The sequence below is a fragment of the Salvelinus sp. IW2-2015 genome, linkage group LG23 (genome assembly GCF_002910315.2).
Source record: "Salvelinus sp. IW2-2015 linkage group LG23, ASM291031v2, whole genome shotgun sequence".
NCBI classification, from domain to species: domain Eukaryota; kingdom Metazoa; phylum Chordata; class Actinopteri; order Salmoniformes; family Salmonidae; genus Salvelinus; species Salvelinus sp. IW2-2015.
In genome coordinates, this window is record NC_036863.1 from 10,708,690 (window position 1) to 10,725,012 (window position 16,323).

Sequence of the window (16,323 nt, forward strand, 5' to 3'; positions counted from 1 at the left end):
TGCATATGGACATTTTATTTCAGCTCATGAAACATGTGTATAAAAAAATCAACAGTGAAGGTAAAATGCCATAAGGACATTATTCTGGAGGTCTGACAGTCAAGTTTCAGCACTTCTCTGCAGGAAGAAAAAGAATCCATGGCTCCACCGCATCAGTTCTGCTCCACTGATCTCCACATCATCCAACAAGGGTGCCCAATGACTAGTGTCAGATCAATAATGTATAGAGATTAATGTAGTGGTGCAGTGACTGTTGCCTGTGAACCCAGCCTCCATGTTATCCCAGCGGTGCTAGCCAGAGACACAGGGAGCAGACTGAAGCGTTCGATGGCGGACACAGTCACCAGATTGCCGGGAACGGAGGATCTCTACCACCCATGGAGGACAGCTGGCTCTGGGGTTCAGGCCTCCATTGGCGGCCAGAGGATGTGAGGCTAACAGGGCGTCTGAACAGGGCCGGATACCCCTCAGTAATAGAGGGGGGGAGGGGGTCACAGGGAAGAGAAGGGCTTACTGGCAGTGCCCTTCCGGCTGGGGACGCTCAGATGACAGACTTGACCAGCGCCACCATGTGGTCCACCCCACACGCTACATCCACCACATGACCTGGCACAGTCACCTGAAAACAGTACACCATCAAAATATTACCATAAGATGCAGTTATGTAGCATTAAAACATACATGGACTAGTTATGCATCCTTTAAAAAGTATGCTAAAAAAGGTCTGATTCACTCCAAAATCAAAGTGGCCTAATATCCAGGTGAGTCCACCTCCCATACCATCTGTTGGGTAGGTCCAGCTAGATGCCTCAATCCCAAATGAATGATAAAGATGGGCACCATCTGAGTTTATCATATTAGACAGTGCCCATCTTTTCCATTTGAATGAGATTCAGGCATATAGCTGGGTCTATGGAACATCACTTAATTAATGTCTGAAAACATTGGACAAACGTTGTTGTAGCCTTAGCGGAGTTGCCAATAACCGGATGCATCCAGTTTTCAGGGATACATGTCAATCAAACTAGCCTCCTTTTCCACTGAAAACCGAATGTGGGAACTCCGCTCAGGCGTTTTCTTTTACGCCTGCTACGTTGATACGCCTGTTAATGTTGTAGTGGACTATCACTAAGTCATTTGAATAAATCAAAAATGTCAATGATCAGCAAAAAAATTGATAAGTAATCTAAGTCTTGTCTCACCCGCCATGGGAAGTACTGGTCCTCTTTCTTTCCAATACCAAGACAACCTCTCACATTCTTCCCCCAAACAAAGAGCTCCCCACGATCTGGAACAGCAAGCAATAGGTAGACATTCTACATATTTAATATTATTTCATCCAATGGCTTGAAATGGGAATGGGTTAATAAAATGCTAACCATATGTAAATATGAATGCTTCCATGTACTTGTATCATCCACTGAATGGTATAGCACCACATTACTAGTTATTGGGTAAGTCCTACTTCCCGTATGCCAACATATTCATCTTAAACTGTAACATTGTGAGTTTGTGACTCTAAAGATGTATTGTTGTTTTTTTGTCCAACATAACTCATTCCACATACTGAAAATCGTGACTTAACCCACCTGTGACGGCAGCGAAATGGTTCAGCCCACAGTGGATGCGGCTCACGGTCACCGCAGGGTTAAACTCTGAGCGGCCGAACAGTGTAGGAGGGACCAGCTCAGGGGTTTGGGATTCAGAGAGATTAGGGCCCTTTCCAAGAATGCCATAGCCCCATACAAACACCTCCCCTCTCTCTGTAAAGACAAACATGCCTTTACTGACACACTACATATTATTTATTGAAAAGATATGATAAACAAGTCTATTGAATGGGAAGCTATGCTATACAGTCCAGCAATGTTCGTTTTGATCTTCTATTATTTCACTGCCAAGTTCCATTTTGGCAGCCACCCCCCTCAATATTGACAGATCTGAAAGGACTCAATCATTTTTAGCAATATGGTGACGCCTAACCTTCCTATAGTGTAATTGGAGCTTCCACCATATTGCTTTCACATTCTCAGATTGGTAAATATCCCAGTTAGCAACGAGCACTCGGCAGGCAGGCGGCCATCCAAGGTGATCCTGGTGGCACGCCCACTTTTAGATGCAAATCAACCCGCCAGAGATGGAAGAGGTAGGAACAATGGAAGTGGCCGAAATGGAACAGGGCCCCGGTACTCACCGTTCAGAATGGCCACCTGTGTGCCTCCACAGGCCACCTGGGTCACTTTGCCCACCCCTTCAAAAGGAAGGAGTCGAGGGGAGTTAATCTGAGGAGAGGGAGAACAAAGTCAGTAGCTGGACAAAAGGTCACACATTGAAATAGAATAAGAACACATAGTGGTACCTATAGTTTAGCCTGGTGGAACCAGCCTGAACGATACATTCGCCATTCAGTCTACCATTCCTGCTCATTGAAACTACTTGAGCGGTATTATTCAAAACTATCTTCAGCAATTGGATCCCCTTCAACCAATCAGAGGATGGCTTAATTCAAAGCACAGCCATTTTCTCTTATTTGCAAACACCCATCTATTGGAGAAAGTCCAGACTGATACATGAAGTGAAATAGAACAGTCAATGCAGCTGGTTCCACCAGGCTAACATATACTGTAGTATAGCCTTGTGAAAAGCAAGAGTCACAAAGTTTGGCAAACTTGATTTGAGATTGTGATGGGCACTACGTTGGCTCCTCACCTGGGTGGCCTCAGTGACCGAGGAGAGTTGGAGGTACTCAGAGTTGCCCCAGCCATAGAGCTGGCCGTCCTGGGACACGGCCATGCTGCAGTCTCCGTAGGTGGTCACCTGCTGCACCCTCACACCAGCCAGGTCCCCTCCTACAGCCACCGGCCTGGCACACATGTTGTGGTGGCCCAGACCTGCAAAAAAAATTATTGCTTAGTCTTTAGAAAACAGTTAAGTGTGTGGGAGACTATGCATGTGTGTAACTATGCATGTGTCTTAATGAAACAATTATGCTCTTTCTTTATGCACTAAGAGACTTGGGCCCATGTCCACAAAGCTTCTCAGAAACAATTATGCTCTTTCTTTATGCACTAAGAGACTTGGGCCCATGTCCACAAAGCTTCTCAGAAAAGGTCCTAGGAATCCTGTTTTAAACTTCCAGCTCAGAGTAGGTTTTAGGATGATGTTAAGACACTGCTCGGACAAACTGAGTATCTCAGTTGGTAATTACAACAGTTTGAGGTATGTTGTGGAAAATATGCCACCACAGGTACCGCAAAAGAAAGATGGTGATGACGCTCATTGACATTGTTGTAAATGATGGGGAATAACCAATCCCGAGGAGGCATCGCCAGCTGTGAACTCTATTCCATGCTTCAGACAAAAAAGGTGAATGTGACTGTACAAATGTTGCAATGCTAAAACGTTTGATATAATTTTCACCTGACACAATCACTTTGCCTACTCTTAATTCTTTCCTAATATGTTGGCATACATAACCTTTTTAACCAATTCCAATGGTTGTTAAAAAATTATTGTTTATCAACACACTCATCACTCCCATTTAATAACTCTATCGCTTTGGCACAGCAGGCATCAAGTCACTTGCCAATGTTTCATAAAACGGGTGAAAGGTCTATAATTTTCCTCGAACACAATCCAAGTTAACATGAAGCCCTTGATGCCTTCAATCGTCCAATTCACAGCCAAACCCAATTTAGGATATATTTTTTAACAATATGATATTGCACTCTGAAGGGATAACTTGAAATAACACGCATGTTAATTAAATAATCAAAAAAGTAATTATTTGTTAGCCTAGTGCAGGGGTACTCAAGCACTATTTGAGAAGGTCAGGTCACAAAAATTTCCTAGGTGGCAAAGGTCCAGATTGATATGGTCATTTATTGGCGTAGTAACAAACCCCAACTCACAACCCATGCGACCCCAAACTGTTCACACCCCTCTTGTTGGCGGAGAGAAAATGTTGCATTTTTAAAGCCAATTTCCCACAATTCTACCCATTTTGCATGGGATAGAGAAATGTTTTTCTGTTTTAAAGCTAATTTCCTGCAATTCTACACATTTGTTTTTATATGATACAAGGGATCGAAGCCTGACAGGGTTCCCAAACCCAACCCCAAAATGTTAAATAAATTGGTAGTTGGGACCCGCGGTCCATATTGACCTGGGTACGGATCCAGTATTTTGGCATATCATGTACAACAGGCCTCGTGAAATAATTGTCAAAAGTGCAAGAGATACTGTTTTATGTAGGTAGATTATTTTTGAATTGATTACATCAACATACTCCAAACTCCAAAGCAATTGCATATGGCTCAGGAAGCACTGACTTGCTGACCTTTCCTATTATCAAGACACCTGCCGGTAACTCTTAACTGGTTAGGACAGCTCATGAAGTGTCCTAAATATCTGCCGAGTAAGTTGGACTCTTATGACTACAGAGGCTTCATGCATTGATTTTATTTTTAGGAGTAAAATGGCTCTATTCTCGGCGCTTACAACCAATTTTCTACTCAGGTACTTTGTGGATAAAAATGTGTAAAGCTCACACAGCAGGAGTGAAACACTATATTTGCACAAGGTCATTAATTGGTTAAGTAAATTTGGGAAATTCTGCATAAAAATAAACTGATATTGGAGAGAAATGTACAAAAAAAGGTGGAGACAGTGATAAACCATAGAGACTCAGTTTATCTTTATAGGGACCCCTTGGCATTTTCCCAGTGTGTGTGTGTGTGTGTGGGGGGGGGGCTTCTAACCTGTCTGTCCGTCTGCACCCCAGCCACAGGCATATACCTTGCCCGTCTCAGTCAGGAACAGACTGTGGTCCTGCCCACACACCGCCTACAGGACAAACATGGCATCCACAGGGTTCAGTCACACATAACATCTGCACACAACATATTTTCACTCTGGGGTGCAGTTTCCCCTATGTTCAGATGTAGGATCAGCTTTCCCTCCCCCCACCCTATTATTTGTTTATTTAGCCTTTATTTACCAAGGTGAGTCATGTAGAACACATTTTCCTTTACAATAATGACCAAGGAGCAGTAATGGCTGAAGTGTCTTTCTGTCCCCGTTACACAGAACACACCTGAGTCACTGGGCTGTCAAAGCCTTCCATCTTGTGAATGATGTGACTGGCACTGCAACGGAGAGAGACTATATATATATATTACATAGACAGATAGATACATACATACATACAGTGCCTATAGACAGTCAACAGCCCTTTGAACTTTATTCACATTTTGCTGGCTTAAAATGTAACATAAAAAGGGATTACGTGAGATTGTTTTCCTCCAGATCTACACAACCTACTCCACATTTTCAAAAGTGAAAGAAAGTTATAGAACATTTTCCAAATGAAGAAGAAAAAACACAGAAATATCATAATTGGATAAGTCTCAACCCCAGAGTTAATACTTGGTGGAAGAACCTTTGGCAGCCATTACAGCTGTGAATCATTTTCATTAAGATTTTCTACCAACTTCGCACAACTCTTAGAGCAACATACACAGTTGAAGTCGGAAGTTTACATACACCTTAGCCAAATACATTTAAACTCAGTTTTTCAAAATTCCTGACATTTAATCGTAGTAAATATTCCCTGTCTTAGTTCAGTTAGTATCACCACTTTAATTTAAGAATGTAAAATGTCAGAATAATAGTAGAGAGAATGATTTATTTCAGCTTTTATTTCTTTCATCACATTCCCAGTGGGTCAGAAGTTTACATACACTCAATTAGTATTTGGTAGCAATTAGTATTTGGTACCATTTGCGACCAAGCTTTAACTTCCTGACTGACGTCTTGAGATGTGGCTTCAATATATCCACATAATTTTCCATCCTCATGATGCCATCTATTTTGTGAAGTGCACCAGTCCCTCCTGCAGCAAAGCACCCCCACAATATGATGCTGCCACCCCCGTGCTTCACAGTTGGGATGGTGTTCTTCAGATTGCATGCCTCTCCCTTTTTCCTCCAAACATAACCATGGTTATTATGGCCAAACAGTTTGATTTTTGTTTCATCAGACCAGAGGACATTTCTCCAAAAAGTACAATCTTTGTCCCCATGTGCAGTTGCAAACCGTAGTCTGGCTTTTTTATGGCTGTTTTGGAGCAGTGGATTCTTCCTTGCTGAGCAGCCTTTCAGGTTATGTCGATATAGGACTCGTTTTACAGTGGATATAGATACTTTTGTACCCGTTTCCTCCAGCATTTTCACAAGGTCCCTTGCTGTTGTTCTGGGATTGATTTGCACTTTTCGCACCAAAGTACGTTCATCTCTAGGATACAGAACACGTCTCCTTCCTGAGAGGTATGACGGCCGCGTGGTCCCATGGTGTTTATACTTGTGTACTATTGTTTGTACAGATGAATGTGGTACCTTCAGGCGTTTGGAAATTGCTCCCAAGGATGAACCAGACTTGTGGAGGTCTACAATTATTTTTCTGAGGTCTTGGCTGATTTCTTTTGATTTTCCCATGATGTCAAGCAATGAGGCACTGAGTTTGAAGGTAGGCCTTGAAATACATCCACAGGGACACCTCCAATTGACTCAAATTATGTCAGTTAGCCTATCAGAAGCTTCTAAAGCCATGACAATTTTTGGGAATTTTCCAAGCTGTTTAAAGGCACAGTCAACTTAGTGTATGTAAACTTCTGACCGACTGGAATTGTGATACAGCGAATTATAAGTGAAATAATCTGTCTGTCAACAATTTTACAACAAAATTACTTGTGTCATGCACAAAGTAGATGTCCTAACCAACTTATCAAAACTAGTTTGTTAACAACAAATTTGTGGAGTGCTTGAAAAACAAGTTAATGACTCCAACCTAAGTGTATGTAAACTTCTGACTTCAACTGTATCCATCGTTTTTGTCAAAATTGCTCAGGCTCAGTAAATTTGGCTAGGGATCAATAATGGACAGCAATATTTAAACCTCGTCTCTGATTTTCTAAGTAGATTTAAGCCAGGACTGAGACTAGACCACTCATAAACACTCAACACCTCTTGAAAAGCCATTCTGATGTGTCTGTTGCATAAATCATTGTGTAACTGTCCCGCAGAAAAATAAAACCCTATCCTAGGGTTAGGTTTTCAGAAGACTGAGGTGGGTTTTCCTCTAACTTTTTATTTTACCTGGGCTTTGCTCCTTTCATATTTATTTTGATCCTAACAAACTCCCCAGTCCCTGCCGGTGACAAGCATACCCATACCATGATGCTGCCACCACAATACTTGAAAAAACAAAATACAAACATTGCATTCACTCCATATTACTAGCCTGTATGACAAAATGAAAAGAAAGAAGCCCGTGTTTAAAAAAAATCAGCTCCAAGTTATCCTTTCTGTTTGTAAGAAAGCTGTTAAGTAATACTGCAAGACAAATAAATGTACTTTTAGACCCAAATTTTAAACTACAGGGTTGGGTGAATTCCAAAAGAACACAGAGTGAAACCCTCTGTATTTTCAAATATTTTGGAGGCAGCATGTTATGGGTATGTTTGTCATCAGCAGGGACTGGGGGGAGAGAGAGAGAGAAGTCATCAATCAATTACTCAAGGAGCCCCGTCTGTCCAGAAAAGGTCCCCTCTGCCCACTCCCTGTCGGCCTCTCCTCTGCTCACTCTTAGTAGGCCTCTAAAGACCGGGGGCCATATGTATCAGAGTAGGCATGATGATCTAGAATCAGCTCCCCCCAGTTCCTATAATCTTAATCATTGTGATCAAAAGGTTAAACTGATCCTAAATCAGCACTCTAACTCTGATACATACGACCCCTGAACACACATTTATAATAGGATTGTTGTTCAACCTGAGCACTTAAGACAGTCATTGGGCAGAAAAGCACAGTCAAATTCCTGGAGAGTGAATACATTTCCAGCCTGCATTGATTTGACACTATGAGTCATCACTAGTATGACTCAACATACACCCGGTCGTGTTGCATGACAACGGCAGAGGCAGACTTTTCTTTGCATTTTGAGCATGGTTTCAGCCTGATCAACTGCGTCAGTAATAAGGTAATATGTTGAGTAAACAATTCATAGCGGTGTGTGTGTGGTGTCATACCTGTAGACTTCATCTTCAACCATCTTCCTCCCACACTGGCCATAGGCATTGTTTCCCAGACTGAACACTTTGATGTGGGAAAGAGGGAATGAGGGAAAGGAGAGCGACACACACACAAAAAACATGTGGGAGGATGATCCAGGGGTATGATTAGATTAACAACATTGTTAACAATGTGGAAAATGGAGCTGTGTCTGTAAAACGAACAGTAGCACTTTATTTTGAAGTACAAAAATTACCAGGTATTTTCTTATTAAGTACATTGTAAAAATGTAAATAAAATGTCATTAACACAGTATTAAACTATAAATGACATGTTTGTTTATTTGGGATTAAATAAAACAAGAATAACCGGTCACCAGGTAGTTACCAATTGTTATATTCTTTTAGGTAAGTACCTCAAAGTACAGATTGTTACCACATCACTTCCTAGTAAATTCCAGGGAAATACCAGCGGAAAGAGTACCGTATAATAAAGTGCCGCCAAATGAACAATCGTTACACAACTATGACGCACTCTTCGACGATCATCAGCTCAAATGTATTTCTGCAAAGTGCATAAGCAAAGGTCAGGATTCAAATTACACATCTACTAAAAATAGTAGGAAGGATCAACATCAATATTTTCAACATGTAAGGGACCACATATTGATATCTTAACCCTACGGAGTTGACCCACTCAGTTATGGGAGTGCCCTGGCTTGCATCCATGTGTAGTATTTGTATTTATTATGGATACTCTTCCTGAGGTCCTGCAGAATTAAGGCAGTTATACAATTTTAAAAACACTACAATACATTCACAACACACTAAGTGTGTATGCCCTCAGGATCATATTTCTCAAACACATATCTACAACACAAAATCCATGTGTAAGTGTGTGTATAGTGTGTATGTTATCATGTGTGTGTATGCATGTGTCTGTGCCTATGTTTGTGTTGCTTCACAGTCCCCGCTGTTCCATAAGGTGTATTTTTACCTGCTTTTTAAATCTGAGTCTACTGCTTGCATCAGTTACCTGATGTGGAATACAGTTCCATGTAGTAGGTTAAGGGCTTGTTCATGGGCACAACGGTAGGGAAATGTCTTTAGGATGTGAACCCATCAGCCCAATAATTCCCAGATCAATTCCCCCCCTATTTTCCCTAGTTTGTGTGTGACATTTTCCTCAAAGAAGCACACACAGTGAGCAAAATAGCCCTAAACAGACAGGAAGGCATATTATCCAAGGTAAAAATTATCATCTCAGAATCTTGAGCTAGCTATTTTACTTGATTTCCATTGCATTTCCTTACAAGTATGTGAATGTCTGTCACAAGAGCTTATCCAAGACAGGTTTCACACTTTCATGCTCTTTACTTAGACTGTTAAATAAAAGTCGCCTTCTCAGGGATATCATAAAAGGTGTAACACAAATCACATTGCTCACAGTACTGGGAGTTATATGGGAATTTTTGTAACAGCTCAGTGTCGTTTTACGTGAGGAGAACAAATCGTCACCCTCTGTGATGCCTCTTACCTCCCTCTGAGTCGGTGAGCACCAGGGAATGGGCACGACCACATGCCACCTGCACCACCCTGGTCTGCTGGGGCCTGGCCAGGGGGAGAGGCACCGGAGAGGGCTCCAGCACATAGTCATAGCTCTTATCTAGAGAGGGAATACTAGGTGATTATAAACATCACTGGGATGGTCTGACACTACCCTGGTCGCAGATCTGTTTGTGCTCTTGCAAACTCCATTGCTGTCTTTGTCAAGCCTTGGCAAGAGAGCAGAAACAGACTGGCACCCAGACTAGTCTGACACATGCTCGATCACAGGCATCAGCTCAGGGCAGGCGCTGCACAAATTCATCTGAATATCCATTTCATATACACTAAAGATTGGTGAAAGTGTGCAGCAGTTGTTGAAAACACACACCCACCATCGAGCAAATTATGCACATCCTCCAATCTTTCTCGGTTGACAAGCTGGTGCACTTTTATGGTTGAATAGGTTAAAGCTGCAATCCTTAATGCGAAAAACAACAAACTGCAGCCCCAGCCACATGGTTTGTTATAAAGCGGAGGGATGGACATTGTTAACAAGCAATTGAGTTAAACAATCTTTTTGGGAAAGGCAGTTGTACTCAACTCATTAGACATCTATAAGTTATATTCTTCATCAATCAATTGGTCATTAATTGAAAGTGCAAGATCCCAGATTGTGTGTAAAAAAAAAAAGAAAGGAGGAGTGCTCGTCATGGAGGATGGGGGAGCGATAGAATGAATGAGTGTCTTACGGCGGTCTTGTTGGGTGCGTTGGAAGCCCAGCTGTGAGTCTCTGTTGAGGCCCATGCCCCACACCTTGGTGAGGTCCTTGGTGGAAGAGGAGAGGAGGGTAAAGCCGTACCCACAGGCTGCAGAGGAGATCTGAGGAGAGAGACCAGCTCAGGAGTCAGTCACTCACTGTCAAGTACAGCACTTGTGTATTCAACAGGTCGCATATCATTTTAAAAACGGCATGCATGGCAAGTATGCGTTCCTAAAAAACATGAGCTGGCGCACACCCAGAATAATAGTTTGTGTGGAGGTGCTAACTAACGGCGAATAAACTATAACAATAAAGAGAGTCACACACTCCATGTATAATCTCCCAGCAATTGAATGGGTATTTACCAACAATTTGGCATCACTGTACCTTCCTCAGGGTCTGCGTACCTGCCACGGATACAGTTGCATTTCACAGTGAGCGAAGACATATGAGGCCAAAACTAAGTGCAGTCAAGTAGTAGTGGTTAGGCAGTGGTCAGGTCACCAACCCTGGTCCTTGAGACCTGGGAGTGCAAGGCTTTTGCTCCAGCCCAGTACTTACTCACTTAATTTAGCTAATCAACTGCTCATCAAATCAAATGTTATTTGTCACATGCGCCAAATACAACCTTACCGTGAAATGCTTACTTACAAGCCCTTAACCAACAATACAGTTCAAGAAATAGAGTAAAGAAAATATTGACTAAATAAACTAAAGTAAAAAAATAAAAAATAAAGTTACATAATAAAATAATAACGAGGCTATGTACAGGGAGGGGGTAGTGCTACCGAGTCAATGTGCGGGGGTACAAGTTAGTCGAGGTCATTTGCACATGTAATGTAGGTAGGGGTAAAGTGACTATGCATAGATAATAAACAGCAAGTAGCAGCAGTGTAAAAACTGTGGTTTGGGGGGGGGGTGTGTAAAAGTAAATAGTCTGGGTGGTCATTTGATTAATTGTTCAGCAGTCAAAAAGACCTTGATTAGCGGAATCGGTTTTGTTTTAGTAGATACCAAACAAGAGAGTAACGCTATGAAACAGAAGTAGCCAACTACCTTGTCTGAACTTGTCCAATAAGAACCCATATTTTCGTTTTCAGTTGCATAACGTCATGCCCCAGCCCTACCAAACAAACACGGCCTGGCTGTGTAAACCAACTGGCATTGAACAAAAGCAGTTGTCATAAATTGTATAGAAATATGTCTATTGTGACAGTTAAGTGTTTCTGTGGTTAAACAGACATTACCTGCTGCTCTGTCTCCAGACGGTAAGGAGTGAGCTGGTATTTCCTAGGCTTTTTCCTGCCACTGTCTGGAACCACAAAGCTGGGGATGCCCAGGGCTCCAGTGTAGCTAAACCCCCATACAAACACCTTGTGGTTGGGCTTTCTCTGCTTCCCAACATACTGAAACACTGGACCCTCATCCTTTAGCTCCCGAGACCTGCGGTCACTGGTGCGGGTCGCATATCCCCGAGCTCCAAGTGCTAACCTGTGTTGGGTACACAATCGAAGGTACGCCAATGACATCTCCACCCCTGAGAAATCATGAAACAGAAAACATAATGAGCTAGATATTAGGTTGTCATTGGCAGTTTGACAGAGAGGACTGAAAGAGGTTTGGTTAGAGTCAGTCAGAGTTGTGTAACGTCCTTTAGCTAGTCACGCATCATCACATAAAAAGTGTCACTTTAGCTAGCTCTCAAATCCCTACACACAGAGAAGGGTTTTTCAGCAGTGTTGCCAACTATTTTTCAAGGAAAGTACAGTAGCTGGTTGCTTCAATTGTCACTAGAAGTCTCTAGATGACTTAATGACTTAATAGTGACATAACGTTAATTTGGACATGCACATTAAGAAATAATATTTTTGTTTTCGCATATGCCACAGATAGAACAATGAGACAGATATTTCACTGGACGTATAAATGTGAAGCATTTATGATAGTGAAAGGAAGCCCAGTGGCCGGCAGTGGAAGGAGATGGATTTTGGCCAACATTCTGCAAATTTTGTCATCAATGGAACATTTGATCTCAATAGAGTTCTGGTACCAAAACTGCAATCTGTTACGAACTATGTGGACAAAGTGTTGTAGACTTCACCCTTTGCCAAAGTTTAAAAAAACTGAGCTATTGAGTTATTGCACATGCACACCTCAGAGTAGGCGTTCCCCAAAGGAAATATGCAAATACACGTTAGAACGCACCAATAGGATCTTGCTAGCTCGTGCTTGGCTCTGCCCACTTTGCTTGTTCTGCCGACTATGACTAATTTGTTCCCATTGGAAACGACAAGATGTGGTATATTTTAGATACAAAAATCTTTGCTTATGCTCTCCCCCAGTCTCTCAATCAATGAGAACTTCTCCAAAGCAAAACTTAAAATAATGTTTGAAGGAGAAGTTTGAAGGAGAACAAAAAGGAACAGATTAAATATTTAAACAGCACAGAAAAACGCAGTAAAGTAGATAATATTTTCTAAAAAAAGTACGTTTTTACCGATTTAATACATTCACTTCAGGCGCTGCAGCAGCAGGGAAAGCATCAATAGGCTAGAGCAGAGAGAGACGGCGGGGGAGAGTGCGCAAGTGATGCGTGCACACATGCAGCAGCCTGCCGGCCGAGCGGGAGCAGTCTGCCGAGCAGAAGCAGTCTGCCGAGCAGAACAGCTGTGCTCAGCCGTACAGGAACACAAAAACAGGGAAGTCGCTAAGCAACACTTTATTCAGCGGTTACATTTTTCCCACATTTGGCTCCATGTGAAATACAATTCCAATGGTGTGTTTTAACGTTTAGAAAAAGGCAATCGCTTTCAAACCGGGTTTCTAAACATATGCTGATATGCCTCTTTCATATCAGCAAGAAATCATATTTCAAATGAAAATATACACTTACTGTAGCAGTTTTGCTCAGATCCACCAGCAGTGTGTGCCTCCAGTTGATGAACTAGCTATCGTTACACTTCTTCCCCAGTTATGCTTACAGGTGTTCCGCAAGCGATGTGTGTTACTGTTGAGAGCAAGCGTCGGGGCTCATAACAAAATATCCCCGTTCAGAAGATACTATCTTCAATAGGCGCTAAAGCAGTTAGTGTCTATGAATGGGGGTAGCTACTTATGGGAATGGTCTTACCTGTTATGGTTATTTGTAATATTCACGAAACGAGCTTCAATGTGTCACCCACATACTGATTTCATCTTCGTAATATTCATAGCTACATTATTTTGGGTGGCATAGGTTGTGGTTTTATTCAAAGCAATTTATTCTGACAGGCGTGTTACCGCAGAGGCAACCATGAGCCATCCCTAACTGCACTTTCAACTCCTAACTGCACTTTCAACTTTGACCCGGTTCAAAAAGGAAGCAACTGGGCCAAATCCCTAACAACGCAGGTAACAGTACGCCACCTGCAGGGCTGGAGTGTAAATTCTGAATCCCAGTTTAATACCTGAGCAACTTTAAATGTTGTATGAATCATCAAGGCTGTCTCACGCCCATTCGCAATATATTAATACGTTTTTGGGGGAATCCTCCATTTCGTATGATTTTAATTTATTTGGTAGTTGCTAAATGCTATGGTTGTGCTTACTGTAGCTAAAGTTGCTAATTAGCTAAGGATCTAAAGTTGTTCCCAACTTCTTCTTTTTTTTAATTTAACCTTCATTTAACTAGGCAAGTCAGTTAAGAACAAATTATTATTTACAATGACGGCCTACCCCGGCCAAACCCTCCCTAACCCGGACGATGCTGGGCCAATTGTGCGCCGTCCTATGGGACTCGCTATCACAATACAGCCCAGTATCAAACCCGGGTCTGTAGTGATGCCTCTAGCACTGGCCTTAGACCGCTGCGCCACTCACAACATGCAACCTTTAGGTTGCTAGTCGTTTGCGTCATAGGTTCGAGTTAGCGTAAGGGTTCGACATGCAACAATTTCAAAGATTTTACTGAGTTACAATTCATATAAGGAAATCAGTCAATTGAAATAAATTCATTTGGACCTAATCTATGGATTTCACATGACTGGGCAGTGGCGCAGCCATGTGTGGGCATAGGCCCAACCACTTGGGAGCCAGGCCCAGCCAATCAGGAGTTTTTCTCCACAAAAGGGCTTTTTTACAGACAGAAATACCCTTCAGTTTTATCAGCTGTCCGGGTCTCAGACATTCCGCAGGTAAAAAAGCAGGAAGTGGAGATACCACCCTGCATACCACTGCTGGCTTGCTTCTGAAGCTAAGCAGGGTTGGTCCTGGTCAGTCTCTGGATGGGAGACCAGATGCTGCTGGAAGTGGTGTTGGAGGGCCAATAGGAGGCACTCTTTCCTCTGGTCTAAAAAGTATTTGTGTATTCAGCAGGTCGCATATCATTTTAAAAACGGCATGCATGGCAAGTATGCGTTCCTAAAAAACATGAGCTGACGCACACCCAGAATAATAGTTTGTGTGGAGGTGCTAACTAACGGCGAATAAACTATAAAAATAAAGAGAGTCACACACTCCATGTATAATCTCCCAGCAATTGAATGGGTATTTACCAACGATTTGGCATCACTGTACCTTCCTCAGGGTCTGCGTACCTGCCACGGATACAGTTGCATTTCACAGTGAGCGAAGACATATGAGGCCAAAACTAAGTGCAGTCAAGTAGTAGTGGTTAGGCAGTGGTCAGGTCACCAACCCTGGTCCTTGAGACCTGGGAGTGCAAGGCTTTTGCTCCAGCCCAGTACTTACTCACTTAATTTAGCTAATCAACTGCTCATCAAATCAAATGTTATTTGTCACATGCGCCAAATACAACCTTACCGTGAAATGCTTACTTACAAGCCCTTAACCAACAATACAGTTCAAGAAATAGAGTAAAGAAAATATTGACTAAATAAACTAAAGTAAAAAAATAAAAAATAAAGTTACATAATAAAATAATAACGAGGCTATGTACAGGGAGGGGGTAGTGGTACCGAGTCAATGTGCGGGGGTACAAGTTAGTCGAGGTCATTTGCACATGTAATGTAGGTAGGGGTAAAGTGACTATGCGTAGATAATAAACAGCAAGTAGGGGCTTTTTTACACTCTTTCCTCTGGTCTAAAAAGTATCCCAATGCCCCAGAGCAGTGATTGGGGACACTGCCCTGTGTAGGGTGCTGTCTTTTAGCTGGGACGTTACATGGGTGTCCTGACTCTCTGAGGTCATTAAAGATCCCATGGCACTTATTGTAAGAGTAGGGGTGTTAACCCCGGTGTCCTGGCTAAACTCCCAATCTGGCCCTCAAACCATCACGGTCACCTAATAATCCCCAGTTTACAATTGGCTCTTTCATCCCCCTCCTCTCCCCTGTAACTATTCCCCAGGTCGTTGCTGTGGTTAGGCTGGGTCATGTTTATTGAGGACGCATGACTCGACCTGAGCCAGTGGGGGAGTTGCAGCAATGAGACAAGATCGTAATTGGATATCCCACCCCAAAATGTAGACATCTGTGGCATTGTGTTGTGACAAAACTGCACACTTTAGATTGTCCCCAGTACAAAGGTGCACCTGTTTAATCAGCTTCTTGATATGCCAAACCTGTCAGGTGGATGGGCTATCTTGGCAAAGGACAAATACTCACGAACATGGAAGTAAACAAATTTGTGCACAAAATATGAGATATGCTTTTTGTGCGTATGGAACATTTGTGATCTTTTATTTCAGCTCATGAAACATGGTACCAACACTTTACAGGTTGCGTTTATATTTTTGTTCAGTATAGTTGCAAGATGTTATAGTTGTGGTTCGCTAAAGTTACCCCCAGCGTGATTCGAACACCCATCCTCCCGAACTCACCTCCCTACTTTAGTTTCCGTCTTAACTAACATTCTGTCTTAAGTAACCATACCATTTGTAACATCATGAATTTGAGGTACCCCAAAAAATGTGTACTATGCTACCTCTAGTCGGAGCGACCAGGCTGGA

The 16,323-nt window shown here is 42.3% G+C and overlaps 1 protein-coding gene across 6 annotated transcripts; it reads right to left on the bottom strand.

Annotated features, from left to right (window-relative positions):
* rcc1l (RCC1 like) lies at positions 1-13,709 on the bottom strand. 6 transcript variants are annotated; one of them, XM_023968112.2, is made up of 13 exons: positions 13,507-13,709; positions 13,270-13,383; positions 11,624-11,913; positions 10,366-10,495; positions 9,606-9,734; positions 8,087-8,153; positions 5,096-5,147; positions 4,761-4,845; positions 2,710-2,891; positions 2,195-2,282; positions 1,590-1,763; positions 1,203-1,288; positions 1-619 (listed from the first exon to the last, which is right to left on the bottom strand). In XM_023968112.2, the coding sequence occupies exons 3-13, from the start codon at positions 11,903-11,905 to the stop codon at positions 542-544; spliced, it is 1,353 nt and encodes a 450-aa protein (XP_023823880.1). In that variant the 5' UTR covers positions 11,906-11,913; positions 13,270-13,383; positions 13,507-13,709; the 3' UTR covers positions 1-541. The 6 variants fall into 6 exon arrangements, with proteins under 6 accessions (XP_023823880.1, XP_070290463.1, XP_023823881.1 ...); XM_070434362.1 differs by having other exon boundaries at positions 5,096-5,163; XM_023968113.2 differs by lacking the exon at positions 13,270-13,383.
* Positions 13,710-16,323: the final 2,614 nt, after the last annotated feature.

Excerpts from the sequence above, each read along its gene's own strand:
- rcc1l (XM_023968113.2), bottom strand. The coding sequence starts at position 11,905 with ATGTCATTGGCGTACCTTCGATTGTGTACCCAACACAGGTTAGCACTT. Across the intron at positions 9,735-10,365 it reads ACGCACCCAACAAGACCGCC|ATAAGAGCTATGACTATGTG; the intron begins GTAAGACACTCA and ends TTCCCTCTCTAG. Across the intron at positions 4,846-5,095 it reads TTGACAGCCCAGTGACTCAG|GCGGTGTGTGGGCAGGACCA; the intron begins GTGTGTTCTGTG and ends TTTGTCCTGTAG.